Source organism: Alosa pseudoharengus, unplaced genomic scaffold (assembly GCF_046254945.1).
Source record: "Alosa pseudoharengus isolate Yale_2024_CS ecotype anadromous, Long Island Sound unplaced genomic scaffold, YU_APseudo_1.1 YU_APseudo_1.1_scf_3, whole genome shotgun sequence".
In the NCBI taxonomy this organism is placed as follows: domain Eukaryota; kingdom Metazoa; phylum Chordata; class Actinopteri; order Clupeiformes; family Clupeidae; genus Alosa; species Alosa pseudoharengus.
In genome coordinates this window covers 1,532,772-1,549,595 of record NW_027468718.1, presented here as the reverse complement: position 1 = coordinate 1,549,595, position 16,824 = coordinate 1,532,772, and the positions used below count along the sequence as shown (strand labels likewise).

The 16,824-nt window shown below is 40.8% G+C and overlaps 1 protein-coding gene and 1 long non-coding RNA gene across 5 annotated transcripts in view; both read left to right on the top strand.

Moving 5' to 3' along the window:
• The first annotated feature begins 7,691 nt into the window (after positions 1-7,691).
• LOC143100007 (interleukin-1 receptor type 1-like) overlaps positions 7,692-16,824 on the top strand; it is a 47,636-nt gene continuing 38,503 nt past the window's right edge. For 3 of the 4 annotated variants that reach the window (XM_076262936.1, XM_076262935.1, XM_076262937.1), the window contains exons 1-2: positions 7,692-8,310; positions 8,456-8,586. In XM_076262936.1, the coding sequence (XP_076119051.1) occupies positions 8,506-8,586 (81 nt within the window). In that variant the 5' untranslated portion in view covers positions 7,692-8,310; positions 8,456-8,505. The remainder of the gene's footprint in view (positions 8,311-8,455; positions 8,587-16,824) is intronic. The other variant, XM_076262934.1, reaches the window with a different exon arrangement.
• Positions 8,609-12,411, top strand: LOC143100009 (uncharacterized). The gene is made up of 4 exons (XR_012981792.1): positions 8,609-10,023; positions 10,752-10,841; positions 11,526-11,611; positions 11,717-12,411. It is a non-coding gene; the product is annotated as an uncharacterized LOC143100009 (long non-coding RNA).

Here is a 16,824-nt window from a genome sequence, read left to right as displayed (position 1 = left end):
AATATAGAGAACTACCCTTACGACCTTACAATCTAGAGGACTACCCTCACGACCTTATATAGGCAATATAGAGGACTACCCTCACAACCTCACAATATAGAGGACTACCCTCACGACCTTATATAGGCAATATAGAGGACTACCCTCACGACCTTATATAGGCAATGTAGAGGACTACCCTCACGACCTCACAATATAGAGAACTACCCTCACGACCTTACAATATCTTACAATATAGAGGACTACCCTCACGACCTTACAATATAGAGGACTACCCTCACGACCTTATATAGGCAATATAGAGGACTACCCTCACGACCTTACAATATAGAGGACTACCCTCACGACCTTATATAGGCAATATAGAGAACTACCCTCACGACCTTACAATATAGAGGACTACCCTCACGACCTTACAATATAGAGGACTACCCTCACGACCTTATATAGGCAATATAGAGGACTACCCTCACGACCTTACAATATAGAGAACTACCCTCACGACCTTACAATATAGAGGACTACCCTCACGACCTTATATAGGCAATATAGAGGACTACCCTCACGACCTTACAATATAGAGGACTCCGGGAACTACCCTCACGACCTCACAATATAGAGGACTACCCTCACGACCTTACAATATAGAGGACTCCGGGAACTACCCTCACGACCTTACAATATAGAGGACTCCGGGAACTACAGTACTGTCCCTCAGAGTGCTGGGAACGACCTTACAATATAGAGGACTCCGGGAACTACAGTACTGTCCCTCAGAGTGGCGGGAACGACCTTACAATATAGAGGACTCCGGGAACTACAGTACTGTCCCTCAGAGTGCTGGGAAAGGTATTACAATATAGAGGACTCCGGGAACTACAGTACTGTCCCTCAGAGTGCTGGGAAAGGTATTACAATAGAGGACTCCGGGAACTACTCTCACGGCCTTACAATAGAGAACTTCAGGAACTACCCTCACTCAGAGTGCTGGGAAAGACTGGTGAACTATAATCACAAAACCTACTGGTAGTACTGGTCAGTCTGGTAGTTGTTTTATGGTGTTGTTTACGATAGGCTAGGATAGGCCTAGGACTCTGCATTCCGAATGACGGAAGACCTAAATAAACTCCCTGTGAAGTCTGCACTTTTCCATCAGGCTATAATCTGTGAAATCAGTAGAATATAAAAAAAGATAAGTACCCAGGGATGGGCAAAAATACATCAACATGTATTTTAAAATAGAATATCAAATACCCAAATTTTAAGTGTATCAAAATAAACTACAAGATACAGTAGACCCACCATGCAATCAAAATAATACTAAAAATCAATCACTTTGCAAACCTTCCACATCTGTCTGTTTAGTCTCTTCCTAAGCATTTGTTAGCCTAGGCATTTGTCAGCAAAGCCTTTTTTATATCCATAGTAGTATAATAGTATTTCTGATATGTTGCTGATTGGATCATAAACGGCCACAGCAACAAAGGGGGATGACTGACTCTTCTCTAATAACTGTGTTACATGTTATTTTCTATTTTCTATATTTCTGATATGTTGCTGATTTGATCATAAACGGCCACAGCAATGAAGAAAAGTGAAAGTGATTGATAATGACTGACTGACTCTATTATTGTGTTACATGCTCCAAATGTAAAGCACTTTGAGCTGCATTCTGTGTATGAAAGGTGCTATACAAATAAAGCTTATTATTATTATTAATATTACTACTACTATTATTATTATTATTATTATTATTATTATTATTATTATTACTACTACTATTATTATTATTATTATTCTTATTCAGCAGCACACTCACTCTGTTGATAAAGTGGACAGTGTTTGAGATTAGCACACCCACTCTGTTGATAAAGTGGACAGTGTTTGAGATTAGCATTAGCACACCCACTCTGTTGATCAGAGCCGGACAGTAACGGAGTACTTGAGTACAATTTTCAGGAATCTGTACTTTACTCGAGTATCATTTTTGGGGAGTACTCATGACTTTACTCAAGTACATTTGAGAGGCAAATATTGTAGTCTTTACTCCACTACATTTCTATCCATTACCGTGAGTACCCGTTACTTCTTCTAAAAAAAAGAAAAATCTCGTAAACCCTCAATTTGTTGTTTCCCTCTCAAACGTGATTGGATTGTGCATGCGCCACTGATTGGGACAGCCTATCAGCAATCACCTTCAGCTTTCCGCCCAAGTCAACTCCATGGTCAGATTTAGATAATAGACGAAACCATGGACGAAACAATATAAGAAAGACGCAGCAGGTCCATCCTGGGAATGTGCCAACCTGTGGCCCCACCTCGCCAGACTATTTCAATTTTCTGAACAAGTTAATGATAGTTTTCGCTTCAAGTGTTTCAATTACAAAATAGTATTTTGTATTTGAAATACGTTTTTTTTTATATACATGTATTAGAAATATGCCCATCCCTGGCGACATGGTAAAAAGATGAAAATTACTTGATTTTACTTTAAATTCCTTTTACATTCTCCAAGGTATTAACATTAACATTTTTCATAACTCCATGTAGGACGTTTCTGTACATGTATGTAAGCACTGTGGCAGTAGTAATGCAATATTTAGAAAATGTAGGCTACTCTTGTACTCTTGATACTCAAGTACTTTAAAAAAAAAGTACTTAAGTACTTTTACTTAAGTAGACATCTGACTGTTGTACTTTTACTTGTACATGAGTAAAATTTAGCAAAGGGTATCTGTACTTTTACTCAAGTAATGAAGCTGTGTACTCTGTCCGCCTCTGCTGTTGATAAAGTGGACAGTGTTTGAGATTAGCATTAGCACACTCACTCTGATAAAGTGGACAGTGTTTGAGATTAGCACACCCACTCTGTTGATAAAGTGGACAGTGTTTGAGATTAGCATTAGCACACTCACTCTGTTGATAAAGTGGACAGTGTTTGAGATTAGCATTAGCACACTCACTCTGTTGATAAAGTGGACAGTGTTTGAGATTAGCACACTCACTCTGATAAAGTGGACAGTGTTTGAGATTAGCATTAGCGCACTCACTGTTGATGAAGTGGACAGTGTTTGAGATTAGCATTAGCGCACTCACTCTGTTGATGAAGTGGACAGTGTTTGAGATTAGCATTAGCACACTCGCTCTGTTGATAAAGTGGACAGTGTTTGAGATTAGCATTAGCACACTCAGTTGATAAAGTGGACAGTGTTTGAGATTAGCATTAGCACACTCACTCTGCTTATAAAGTGGACAGTGTTTGATATTAGCATTAGCACACTCACTCAGTTGATAAAGTGGACAGTGTTTGAGATTAGCACACTCACTCTGCTGATAAAGTGGACAGTGTTTGAGAGTAGGGTGTCCTTTCGTCCGGACAGTCCGGTTTTTGAGCTCTCTGTCCGGACAGAAAGAGTGTGTCCTCCTTTATGGGCATTTGTCCGGATTTTTGTCATGAGTGGCCGTCTGTCCGCATTTAATGAGCACATGGCTACGCCTCATTTCAAGGCCTCTGTAAACTACTCATCTCTGATGTAACTAATCTCGTTACTTCCGTGATTTGGGAAAAATCAGTAAAAGTCCTGGCAGGAAGCATGCATAAAGATGTAGATCCAGGAATGCACTAATATTTTGTTCGTAGTACCAGTCTGCAACAATTATTAGTTAACACTAAGTTGTAAACACTTCAGAAAAAAATATTAAAAATTGGATATACCAAAAAACTTTGATGTAATCGCTTCCTGCCAGGACTTTTACGGGCTTTTCCCAAATCACGGAAGTAACATCGACACAGCGGTAGATAGTAGCATCCATCAGGCAAGTTTTATTTAAATAAACTCCTGGTGTACTTACAAACTTTTCAATGCCTCGTTTTATGAGTAAAGAACATAGTTGTACTACTGTAGAAGTTTTGTACCATTCAGGGCATTATTAGTGGGGTAATTTACGAGATACTAAGTTGGTTCCATTACGCCTGCAGAAAGTCATTCGTTTCTGACAGCGCTACTCGACCAGGGTTCGACCAAGGGAAAACAGGTTCTGGGAGGGTGTTTGGCTCGGGGTCATGGTGCAAAGGACCCTAGAGTGATATTACTCTGAACCATCGCTTTGAAGTAGTTCCAACAACTTATATGTGTAGGTGAGCAAGTACCCATGTGGTAGAGTGAGTGGACTGGTGTGTGTGTGTGCGTGTGTGTGTGTGTGTGTGTGAGCAATCAAATCAAGCTTATCAAAAAGGCTAGCCTACTGCACGAAAACAAGCGTTGGACTTTTACAACACTGGCTGTAGGCCAAGTTTGAAAGATGGGTACACATATGGACGTTTAAAAGCTTTTCAAAAGTGCATGTGTTTTGAGTTTTTTGAAATTCTGTCTACTTAACACACCAGTTTAACGCAGTTTGGGAGGGACAGCAATACTTTTAGCCTACATAACAAGCTGGCTCATGTGACGTGAACATGGCTACCTTATGCATTATCACTACACTATGGAGACATATCTCACGTTAACAAGAAAACATAACATAGACTATTATATGTGAGAATGGGTTAGCACAAACTTTGCTGTTGGTGAACGGAGATGCAGATCACTAATTCATTTATTTGTTCTGCGTCCACTCCAATGAGACAAGTGAAATACGTTTTTAAAGCCGTTTCATTGCCAGGCTATTTGCTACGATATTTACCTGCTATGCCTTCTGTTTTCATGGACAGTTACAGGAATCCACGTCATTCGTTTATCGTTGCTTCATTCCTACCCACGTTATCTCCAGAGTTTGTATGATATTTGTCAGTCAGTTTCAGCCTCTCCTCTAGCTACACCCGTTGGGATTTATTACGTTTTGTTACATTTTGTTACACTTTAGAATTGGAGAAGACAAAGGGGGCCTCTGCATGGATGTAATTGTAGAGCAGTAGGCCTAGGATGTGCTCAATTGTTTAGGCTAGCTCCAGAGTAGGCTAATGACGTAGTGAATACGGACACGCCGTTTATTATTATTGATTATCATTATTATTATTAGGAGGCCCCTCATTGGTCGAGGCCCCTGGGCTGAAGCCCAGGTAAGCCCCTGCATTAAGGCGCCAGTGATTCCGATCACAACACATCTGGGCATTAACCAAATCACCAAAAGCATTGGTTTTACCAAAAATATGTGGCAGTATTTTTAAACTACAAAAATTCACACCTGTACAGTGTTTTGATACAAAATACACAGCCATTTTCCTCAACACAATAAAATGCAAATGACAAAATACTATTTTGTATTTCAAATACATATTTTGAATACATGTATCATAAATACTGCCCATCCCAGAGTCTCCCAAATAGGACCCATTTAGAGGAAAATAGGACTCATTTAGATAATAGGACTCATTTATCAACTTCATAATGCAGATGAGCCGTTAATCGCCCTTACGGGCGGTGACACACCAGGGAGTTCCTGATGCAACATTTTAAAGATTTACCTGCAGCCTAATAACTTGGGCTTACGGTAGCCTAATAACCAAATGACTTGGGCTTATGGTAGCCTAATAACCAAATGACTTGGGCTTACGGGTTTATGGTAGCCTAATAACCACATGACCTGGGCTTATGGTAGCCTAATAATAAAATGACTTGGGCTTATGGTAGCCTAATAACCAAATGACTTGGGCTTATGGTAGCCTAATAACACTGATTTACCTGCAGTCTAATGACCAAATGACTTTGGTTATTAGGAAAAATAGCAAGGGCCACAGTTACTGTAGCAGTCATACTAACTTATGGAAAGTCACAACAGCACAGAAAGCTATAATTTACAGCTGGAAGTAGCATTGCTTGTACTGTGGAAAGGACTGCATGGGCAATATTGAAAGAGATATTGGTCAGGTCATGACTATGCTAGTGGAAGTATTTCATTGTTATGTAACTGCTAAGCACATTTGCCTACAGTAATTGCAATCAGATTCTTGATTCTTATATACAGAGGGGTATTAAACTCATTGTGTTGTAGATAGGGACTCCCCAGGTCAAAAACAACCAAGTCTATGTTGTGCAACATAAAAAAAAAACTTCACTATATACAGTATTCAGTAATTTAATTGAACATGGCATATTGGTTAGCATGTCTCCACCGTCTATAACCTTGTATGGCAGGGGATGAAACTGACCTTAACCTTTGACCCCATGGCCCTGAGTCCGTAAGTTCATCTAACTTGTATAGACAATAAATATACTAGAGTTAATGAATGATATGACCAAATACTGCATGTGAATTATTTGTGTGACCCCTTGTAACCTTGACCTTTGACCTCAAGACCTAAATAGTCTTGCCAGCTCTTTGACAACTTATAGTGGGTAAGTAGACCAAGTTTGATGAATATCTTTCCATTGGCTTAGGAGATAACAGCTAATATCAAGATGTACTAACATACGTTTTTGGCCCATTACATTAATACACAGGATTAGATGTTAAAATCCCTTGTGCCAAAATCCAAGGTAAAAACACATTCAGAAGCCCCTGCTCAAGTTTAACTTTAAAAAGCACACTACCCACAAATCCGCCAACAAATGGTCACAAGCACAATGCAAATGGCCTATCCAACAGCAGTAGCCTATATAGTATGCGGCATGTCATTGGGGTTATCAAGTGGGCACCCTCATTCACCGATGTTTCGTTAAGTTAGGCCCACGACACCTCATGAAGGCTTAACAGTGAAACCAGCGTCCTGGAGACACTCCCCTCCATGCTACCACCATATTACCACATTGATTAACATCTTCCCACATTCTACATTCTGCTGCGCCTGGCCATCTAACCCCAGGCCTATGACCATTAATCTTCTCCCTCCTTGGCTGACTGGCCTCTCTCTCTGCCTCAGTGCTAGAACTTACCTCAACAACAGGGGTACTGATGTCCTGCGAACTGTGGGTTTCTTCCTGTCGCTGGACTTCAACCGACTGACTTGATGCACTTCTTAAGAAATAGCTATCAATGCGGGGACCCTGTGTTCCCTCTACCAAGCACTTCTTTTTCCCTTGATGAATTTTCAGGCCCTTTAGACTTGTAACCTTCTGCCAACCACACACACACATCTGCAGCTTTTTCTCAGTTTTCTCTGAACTAGTGGCTTCCACAAACATGTTTTCCTTACTCGTAATCAAATTCGTTCAAGGGTCAGTAACCATGTCTATCACAAGTGAGTCATCTTCCGCCCCTGCTCTCGCTGACTCTAGGGGTATTTTTTCATTATGTCGTACTGTAGCTTAGTAGGGTGCAGCCCATAGCTTAGTGAAGCCTGGGCTACTGCCACAATGAGCTGCTAACCCATTGTAGCCCCGGCGGGGTCTATTCCCTCCTGTCATGGCAAAATCATTGTAGCCTACCATGCTCCATTCAAAGCCCTATATATTTTTTTCGGTACAAATCTGCGCTGTAGGCACCACAAATTCTTAATCTACAAAAAATTACGATTCAAATGATACCAAATATGCTTTTGCTGTATTTACTTCCACTTTTGACCCTTTTCTAGGCTAATTTGCTCAGACCATATCTCAAGGGTAAAGGTTTCAATTTCTGTATTGCGGTTCGGCTCCTTTATTTACCTTTGACAGATATGTGTGGGCAGTAGGCTACAGTAGGCACTAGCCAACAGGAGTCATCATGTCATGGAAAGTCCCTCGATGGTTAAGTCTAAGGATCGGGCCTGTCTTGTTTCTGTTTAACCTGCTGGTCTACAGTTTGGAAGATATTTCTCTAGGCAGTTCTGTTTTTATTTCCGAGTTGTGAAAAGGGTCGACACGCCATTATGTGGGCGACTTTTTACCGCGTAGCCTAAGTGATGTTGCGTATCTTGCTGAGTGTGTGTCTTTTGCGCGTTTTTGTTTGGACTAAGGAATAGGCTGCCACGCGCACCGGCTCTGCTGCACGACTGCTGTGGCGGTAAATAGCGGACGGAGGAAGTGTGTCGTTCAGGGAATTCAGGACAGGGATTTCCTGCCAGTTCACCAGAAACAGGTCTTGGCAAGAGGTGGATTTCCCTGTGAAGAGAGTGTGTGTACACAGTTCACTTGTGTTTCGCTCGCAGGATATTGCGTTCTCTGTGTTGGGTAAAAACACAACAAAGCCTAACTGCTTTCACTTGAAGTATTTCCACTTTCGCATCTCGACAAAACTCCGTGCTGTTTCGGAGGAAAACCCGCTCGCGTGGTGACGATCAATCAGGGCAACTCCTGACATTTTCATTGCTGACTTCAGGATCGACCAGATCAGCCTTCAGATCGCATCTTTGCCATTCACGTGAAGTGGGCGCGCGCGCTCAGTCATCCAAAGGTAGTCTGTTGCGAGTTTACGGTTTTGTGTTAAGCCTACACAGTGAAACGGAACCCTTTTCCTAACCTCGGTTTTATATTGGATTGTGTTCACCTAACCCATAGGCTGCTACTACGGTAGTCACACCGTGACCAATTTCTTTCAGATAGACTACTGCACCTGGGAGAACGCAACACCAGATGAGCTAACGGCGAAATGCGCAGAAACCCTCGAGCTGATAGGACCAGCGGCTCCGACGCGGGAGGTTACCGGGCGACCTTCCGCCCTGGATCACCGGTAAGTACACATGTAACGGTAATATCAAATAAATATGAAATAAATAGCCCCGTAGAAGAGACTTTTGTGTTTTGTGTCCATTGTGTGCATTAACAGCAGCGCAAGAAAATCTGACGTGATCTGGGCAGGTTTAGAATCATTTGTAGCAAAATGTTGCAATTTCAATTCTCCTCTACACTATTGCGCATTGCTGTTTTGTGCTTCTACTAACTAGCCTTAGCGAAATAAGTGTACAGAAGGACAAATGGATCCTAGAAGTTTCTTTAGAGAAAAAAAGGGCAGAGCAGGGACAAGAAGTGGAAACTAACAGTGTGTCATCATCTCCCGCAACCCAGGAGGACATTTCGATCAGCTCAGTTTCAATATATCGTGACATGCGCAGTAAATATGGTAAACCTGACCTCGTTTGAGGGGGCTTCCAAGCAATGCATGTTGGGCTTGATTTTGACAGAATGGAATTTTTTTTTGTGCAAAAGTTCGTGATACACAACCCAAATGCATTGCTTTCAAGGCACCCATAGCCCATTAATTGAAGGGGATGACGTCCAAATGTTTATCCCGAGACGAACGCTCACACCTGTGCACTTGACAGAGGTGCACGACGATGTTTATTCTACAGGCTATTTTAATGTCATATTTTGGGTGTTGTATGTGGTCAGTGTTGGGAAGTAACTGAATACATGTATTCGGGATTACGTATTCAGAATACAAAATATGAGTAACTGTATTTAGTTACAGTTACATTTTCACTGAGTGGTATTCAGAATACAGTTACTTTGGCCATTTTAAGAGGTTACTTTTAGAATCCTTCTCATATGAATTTCTGTTTTTTTTAACTGAAATTCTAATATTTCTGTGAGATGATCTTGTGCATTAACAAAATGTATAATGTTTCAGTTTATCCTATAAAGTTAAGTTGTGGGTTTTTTGCTGACATCGCCTGTGGGTCTTACAAACTGAAATAGCAGCTTGATTCACACTTGATAAAATGTAAAACAGCGCTTATGTAATCCAAGTATTTAGAATACGGTACTTAGATGGAGTAATGTAACGGAATACGTTACAAATTACATTTTAGGGCATGTATTCTGTATTTTGTAACTGATTACATTTTAAAAGTATTCTTCCCAACACTGTATGCACTGTAAAAAATGATCGATGCAAAAAGTTGTACAAATGAGGAAATACATGTTGGCTCAACATAATGGTTGTGTAAACAAAGAAAAATATGTTTGGTCAATGATTGCATGATTTTCATTACTGTACTACAAAATGTTCATCAAGATAAAATGTATAATTGTGTTCACGGAACTTTTAACGTTGCACAAAAAATATTATGTTGGCCGAGCAAGAGGGAATCATCCGAGCATGAGCAAATGAGTTCTACTACTCTGGAATTTCCCACCAAGAGTCACGACCGTCACGACGTTGTTTGTGGTGAGTGCTTCAAAGTTAGCTCTCTATCTTTGTGCTGTGAGGTAATCATAAAATTAAGGTTAATAATATCTATTGTCTATCAACAAAGTTTGAAATAGCTATATTGTCAGTTACTACAGCGATTAGCAGTGCTGGCAAATCACATTTTTAACTCATAAAAGTTAGCATTCCTTTCCAACTGGCATGTGGTTTTAACGTTGACCCTAACAGTTAAGTATCGCTATATTGCATGGCATGTTACCGTTTAGTAGTTTTTCCAAATTCCATTTGCATTCTGGCTTATGATATGTATGATTATTGACTTTGCTGCAGCCAGCTAGTCTTGGCAACTTTTGCGATCACAGAGTGTCGGCTAGTACTAACGGTTAGCTGGCATTCAAAGCACGTGTGCCCTCATGTTAGCAGCTAGTACTCTGCACAAAGCATCCTTATGCAAGGGTGAAATAACATTTCAGTCTGATTAAAAAAATAACCAGTTGTGCTAACACGAAAACGAATAGCTGCTACCAGAGTTGTAAGCTGTTTAACATATTTGGACGTAGCTCTAATCAATTTGCCTCACCAAACGCCCTTTTAGCCTGGTACCCAGCTATACGTAACCTAGGAGAGGCATGATTGCTAACGCGCCATGTTTAAGAATACCCTAAAATACTTAAGCATAGTTTAGCATGGTTGTCCTGTTTATAGAATTATGAGTTATTGATGCATTTGTCTTGTTTGTATTTCAGGTATTTTGTTTCAGGCTTAAAACTAAATGCAGTGCAGCTATTGTAAGACATCCTGCTGTAAGCACTACAGGCTTCATCATTGGCAAGCAGGTAACGTTTTTTTCCCCTGCATTCATCCAGACTGTGTTTGTATTTTTACAAAAACAGGGGCCTTAAAAACCCATTTATGGAGAGCACATCCTAAAATAGACAGGCGCATGCACCGACCATGCCAGTTTTCGGTGTGAATTATGTGAATTCTCAAAGCAGTCAACTTCCCTGATCAAGACCTTGTGATCAACATCATGTATGCATTACACAGAGAGATTCTGGTGTAGTATTAAGCTGTTTTTCTCCTATCATATAGCTCCATTTGACCAGCACCTACATACACTACTGTGCAAAATTGACTAATTTCACCATTGGTTCATCTTGACCAGCCTCATGAAAGTCACCTGACATGCTTTTGGTCAATATGACTGAACAAAAAACAGCCAACAAGTGCACAGCATGTTTGAGAACTATTTTAGGACTGTTAGAAAACCACTTTCAGTATCTAACTTAACTCTGGGAATGTTATTCCAACAGTTTTAAGGGATCTGCGTACTTATCACTTGTTAGCTGATTATCCGTCGCAGATTGTAATCTTAATGCATTTCAGGTAGCTATTTCATGAAGTTGGTTGTAATGAAGCCCAAAGGTGAAAGGAGTAAGTGATCCTAAACTGTTGCATTGTAACCTCTGTGAATTAGGTGACTTAATAATTAATAATAATTAATTTTTTGCACACCACAGATCTAACTACTTATAGACGGTCTGCTGTTCTTCATGGTCTTCCCCTGTACTTAAGAGAAGCATCTGCAATTTCAAAGACTATTAAGGTAATTCATTTGAAAACTTTATGGTATTACTGTTCGAGATGCAGTAATGATTGCTTAAGACATGCTTTCAGTCTGACACTAAGTGTCATTTATTGTCTTTCACAGGATACTGACTGAGGCACTGGGGCCACACACAAAAGCCATGAACATGGGGATCCTGGAAGTAACTGACAGTTCTACCAACTCAGGACCATATCCCACAGTGGTCAATGTGGCTGTAGTACTGGAGGAGGAAGTTGTCATGGACAATCTAGGAGACTTCACAAACCCTCATGATGCTCTTTGGTCTGCTTTATGCTCTAAATATGGAGTACCCTAAGGACTTAAGGTACACATTCGAGGCAGTCCAGACGATTCTCTTAAACCTGGGAAAAAGCACAGCAAGGATACAGTCCTTGAAGAAAGAGTTATTACAGGTGTAATGGTCATTACAGTACATGTTAATTGCCAGTCATTGAGGTATTTTGAGGTATCAAAGGTTTCATGCAAATGTTTCTGTTAAATGGCAGTGACTTTTTTTGTTGGATTTTTGTAACTGTTCTGGAACATGTCACAAATCATTTTGAACCAATTTTACATCAGATGTTCACAGGCAAAGCTGTCATGTTTTACTTTTGTTTCATTTTGTAAAGCAGATATTTGTTTTTCCAATACAACTATTGAGTGACATGCCATGCTTTCTTGAACTCTCAGATCTTGTTTCTAGGACACTGGTTAAATACTTGTGTAATATTGCACTTGAGCCTTACAGGCGAGTTCATATGGATTTAAATAAATAAATAAAATGTACTTTATCAGAACATAGTGTGTCATTTATTTGAAATAATGAAAAATAGACATTTTGGCCAACATGAAATATTTAATTAATACAACATTTTATTTCAAGTTGAGTCTGCTTGTTGGCCCAACAAGCTATGGTTAGTCAACAGAGAATATTTAATTGACACAACATTCTATTTTAAGTTCAGTCTACATGCAGGGATAGTCAGCACAACAAAAAAAAGTTGGTTTCCGCAACTTAAGTTGGGCTAACTAAAAATTTTAGGTGCAACGGGTCACTAGAATTTTTTATGTTGGAGAGGCATATTTTTTTTTACAGTGTGTGGTGCACTTTGGCAGAAGAGACGTTCTCCTTACACGGTCTTTAAACATCAAAATATTCAGAATACCGTGACGTGAGTCACTACAATTGGCCTTCCTTTTCATTCTCAAAGTAGGTTAAAATTGCATGTTCATCAGCCCGATTTTCAAAATCTCTCGGGGGAGAACCAAAAAGGTCTCTAACTTCTGGGCTCTAGCCCCGACTGTTTTAAATAGCTAGCGACGCCCCTGACACACACTTCATCATTATTGTTCATGGGAGCACAAATTAAAGGCAAGTTATGACACTATTCACAGATTGGATTATAACAAGTTATGAGACTATTCACGGATTGGGTTATGACAAGTTATGACACTAATCACAGATTGGGTTATGACAAGTTATGACACTATTCACAGATTGGATTATGACAAGTTATGACACTATTCACGGATCGGGAAAGATGATATTATTCTGTTGCTCGAGGGAAAAGGCTGCTGCCAAATTTGTGTCCTCAGATTGGCCTCCAGATGTGATTTATTTGTTGCTAGAGTAGGCAGGTAAAAAAGTAAAAGTCAAGTCAAGTTTCTTTACATAGCACATTTCAAGTACATTTCAAACACATAATGCAATAATTCAGTGTGCCTAAAAACAAAACAAAGAGTAGGGTAATAGTAAACAAAAACACAAACATAGTTTAAAAAGTACATAATAATTAAAAAGAAAACATAGAAGGCACAAGGTAGAATTTGCAACTCCGTGATAACAGGGAGTGCATTTCATCAGTTAGTTTTTAACTCTGTGATAACAGGGAGTGCATTTCATCAGTTAGTTTTTAACTCTGTGATAACAGGGAGTGCATTTCATCAGTTAGTTTTTAACTCTGTGATAACAGGGAGTGCATTTTATCTAGGGATGTAACAATTACCGGTATAATGATAAACCGTGATAAAAATGTTGACGATAACAATGACCGCTTTCTTTTCAAATATCATAATTATCACGGTTGATTACCGCGGTGTGGAAACCGTGTGTTTAATCCTTCCCAGCTTCATCCGAGCCTGCTTTTAACATACAGTAGGCCTGGTACAATGAAACACAACTGGTACCCTACTGGTTTTAACTGCGATTCGGATAAGGCTACACCTGATTTTAAAAGGTGTAACACTTTCACCGCAAAACGTGCACTGTATCATGTAGCCACTCTGCGTCTTTCTATTTCAAACGCTTACTTTGGTCTCATTCATTGGACCCAAATAACAGAAATGGCAAACTCCAAGTTATGGTAGGGTAAGTTAAGCTATAAGCACATAGCCAATTAAACATGAAGAAAAAAGTGAACAGGACACTTTTTGAAACTATTTCAGCTTGTGTAGGCCTATCAGTGCTTTCTGAACACACATGTATTGAACTTTTAGAAATACCGTGATACTGTGATACCGAAAACCGTGATAATTTTAGTCACTATAACCGTGAGGTTAACTTTTCATACCGTTACATCCCTAATCAGTTCGTTTTTAACTCTGTGATAACAGGTAGTTGTGTGTGTGTGTGGGCACTCCTAATACATGCTCCTCTGACGTGTGTGTGTGTGTGTGTGTGTGTGTAGGCACTCCTGATACATGCTCCTCTGACGTGTGTGTGTGTGTGTGTGTGTAGGCACTCCTGATACGTGCTCCTCTGACGTGTGTGTGTGTGTGTGTGTGTAGGCACTCCTGATACGTGCTCCTCTGACGTGTGTGTGTGTGTGTGTGTGTGTAGGCACTCCTGATACGTGCTCCTCTGACGTGTGTGTGTGTGTGTGTGTGTGGGCACTCCTGATTATACATGCTCCTCTGACTTGTATGATATGTGTGTGTGTGTGTGTGTGTGTGTGTAGGCACTCCTAATACATGCTCCTCTGACGTGATATGTGTGTGTGTGTGTGTGTGTGTGTAGGCACTCCTAATACATGCTCCTCTGACGTGTATGATATGTGTGTGTGCGTGCGTGCGTGTGTGTGTGTTTAGGCACTCCTAATACGTGCTCCTCTGACGTGTATGATATGTGTGTGTGTGTGTGCGTGCGTGCGTGTGTGTGTAGGCACCCCTGATACGTGCTCCTCTGACGTGTATGATATGTGTGTGTGTGTGTGTAGGCGGGTTTTACTAACAAGTTTTGCTCCTGAGAGGTCTGGAAGGTGTGTACTGATGAAGCATGTCTGATAGGTATGTACAGGTCCCGTTCCAGTTAGTGAGTTATAGTGCTTTATGGGCCTCATCTGGTGCTGTTTGATACACCATGGGCCTCATCTGTTGCCGTTTGATACACCATGGGCCTCATCTGGTGCTGTTTGATATTCTACACCAGTACACCATGGGCCGCATCTGTTGCTGTTTGATAGTCTACACTAGTACACCATGGGCCTCATCTGTTGCTGTTTGATATTCTACACTAGTACACAAGTAGTTCCATCTGTGGCTCTGAGTCGCAGTAAGCAACAGCTGCAGCGGTTCACATGTGGTAGTTATCTGCCTTCAGTTGGTCTGTGAGGCTTTTGAGAAGCAGCCCGGGAGATAACCACGGCGTGATAACCACAGCGTGATAAATGGTGTGATAACCACTAGGGCTGTAACGATACACCAACCTCACGATTCTTTTTTTTGGAGGGGGGGGGGGGGTTCTAGATTACAATATAATATATAATATAACATATCTATATTATTTTATATCCTGATATAAAAAGAGAGAATAGTGAATGTCTGATATTTATGACAGCACACTTTATGCAGATTAGTCTTTAGCCTAGGCCTACTATTTCTATTACAACTCTACCTCTTTAATTCAGCTGTCTGGTTGAAGCCTGGAAATATTGTAAACAAAATAGCATAGTTGGCTAACTTATCATAGTCTACTGGCTGGACTGTTCAGTTTCCCCATGTGTGTTTAAGTTTCAAGGTAATACTTGTTCTCCATGGGACAGGCCCTTTTGGGAAACATTGGTATTGAGATGATCAGTGAACTTGAATGCAAGAGTTTTAAACAAATATGTGCAGCAATGATAGCTAATGATGCTAAGCGGATTTAATAGTAATTTAGCTAGTCGTCTTCTATGCGTCCTTGCTTTCACGATTGTGAATGTTTTGTTTAGATTGTGTTGGCCGAGTCGCGCGTGTCCATTGAGGGAGAGAGAGAGAGAGCGGGGCAAGGAGAGAGAGGGGGGCAAGGAGAGAGAGCGGGGCAAGGAGAGGGGGTTTACTTCTATACTGTTTGGTAAAGTTGAACACATAGTCTACAATGAAAGCAACGAGAGGAATGAAATTATTATTTATTTATTTATTTTTGGACAACGTTGGCTACCGGTAAGTAAAGCGGTGCTTATGCGGCCGTGTAAGCTGCAAAGCGCTGCATGAAACACTAGAAAGGGTGTGTCACGGTTCTGCCTTCTCACACCGTGACACAGTTTCGTGGATATGAGTGTTGTGGTTTCGGTTTCGAATCGCATATCGTTACAGCTCTAATAACTACGATGTGATGAGCACGGTGTGATAAGATCAGTGATCAGTCACTTAGTTGTGAATGAACTCAGTTTGGTTTCTGCTCACAAATGAGATTCCTGGTAAGACAGTGTCATTCATACTTATCCACCACTCACATACAATACATCACACTGTTTCTACACGTAATCACGAGTTCCACACACACACGCACACACACACCACACACACACACACACATGCACACACACGCGCACACACACACACACACACACACACACACACGCACCCGCACACACACACACACACACACACTCAGAATGGAAGGAAGACCCCCATGGCAGGACGCAGCAGACGTGTGGTATGCTACTAGGACTCCAGTCTGCCAACATTGTGTTTGGTAGTGTGTGTGTGTGTGTGTGTGTGTGTGTTCGTGTGTGTGTGAGTGTATTTGTGAATGTGTGTGTGTGTGTGTGTGAGAGAGTGTGTGTGTGTGTGTTTGTGTGTGTGTGAGTGTATTTGTGAATGTGTGTGTGTGTGTGTGTGTGTGTGAGTGTATTTGTAAATGTGTGTGTGTGTGTGTGTGTGTGTGTGTGTGTGTGTGTTCGTGTGTGTGTGAGTGTATTTGTGAATGTGTGTGTGTGTGTGTGTGTGAG